Here is a 1,000-nt window from a genome sequence, read left to right as displayed (position 1 = left end):
CTATTTCCAGTACCGTCGTTACCAGGGGAAGATCCAACCAGCAGCTCTTCAAACTCGCGTGTTGTCCAGTGCCGATCTTTGAAAAATCGCGTTTCATTCCGCTTGTAGAACAGGTCCCAATGTTTTCGGGCTTCCAGCTCCAGTTTTCTCGCTTGGAAATCGGATATCATCCGTTTGTTCTGCTCCTGCAGACGAAGCTTTTCATCGTCGGTCAGCGTTTTTGGCGTTTTCGTGGCAACGTCACCCAAATCGAAGGCACCTTGTTTGACTGCCTGAGCAGATGAGTCGTCATCGTTGCAGAGCATAGTTACTAGTCTGCATTAAAATTTCTATTAAACTTTGGTCCTGATGACGAACCATTTCTTATTAACTGCTGCACATTGCACTTTAAAATTTCAACTTTTAAATAACTAGGTAAATCAGGACACAACAAACTCTGAGCAAACTGAACCTCTCTTGATGCTGTCCAAAAACGAAATGGACGATGAACGACGGTCGTCGAATCTTCATGCCAATCGCGACTTGGATCAAGTTAAGCACAAAATTCCGAAGCACAAAAATTCAAAAAAATCTACTGATCGGAACGCCATCTATTTTTTGAACGAAGAAACATTATAAAATCATAATGAAATATTTCAACGTGGATATTTATAAACTACGTAACCTGGTTTGAAGATTCAGTTGATTAATATTTTGAATAAGTTAAATGCCTGGAAAATATTTCTTGAATAATACTAATGACACACTGGTGGTACAAGTACCATGGTACAAGAATCTTGAAATAAATACCATACCAAATATTGTCTTTATTAAAGATAGTCTTGGAATAATTTTCTTGTTCTCTTGTACCATGGTACAAGTACCACAGGTGTGTCCTTAGTATAAAACAACATAATATGTAATATAATATAATATAGAATAAAAATATAATACAGTTGGCGCTTTGATGTTGCACGAAGAAGAAGAAGCAGAAACGCGGGAAACCATATACGGAGAAGTT

At 37.9% G+C, this 1,000-nt stretch overlaps 1 protein-coding gene across 1 annotated transcript; it reads right to left on the bottom strand.

The window, feature by feature from the left end:
* Positions 1 to 487, bottom strand: LOC134203804 (tRNA N(3)-methylcytidine methyltransferase METTL6-like; the record flags this gene model as incomplete). The annotated part of the gene is given in 1 exon segment (XM_062678652.1): positions 1 to 487. A coding segment is annotated over 1 exon segment (305 nt), but the record flags the coding sequence as incomplete, so codon positions are not given.
* Between the last annotated feature and the right edge of the window lie 513 nt (positions 488 to 1,000).

Source organism: Armigeres subalbatus, unplaced genomic scaffold (genome assembly GCF_024139115.2).
Source record: "Armigeres subalbatus isolate Guangzhou_Male unplaced genomic scaffold, GZ_Asu_2 Contig240, whole genome shotgun sequence".
Classification (NCBI taxonomy): domain Eukaryota; kingdom Metazoa; phylum Arthropoda; class Insecta; order Diptera; family Culicidae; genus Armigeres; species Armigeres subalbatus.
Note: the sequence above shows the minus strand (reverse complement) of the source record. Positions and strands in the feature narration are given on the sequence as shown.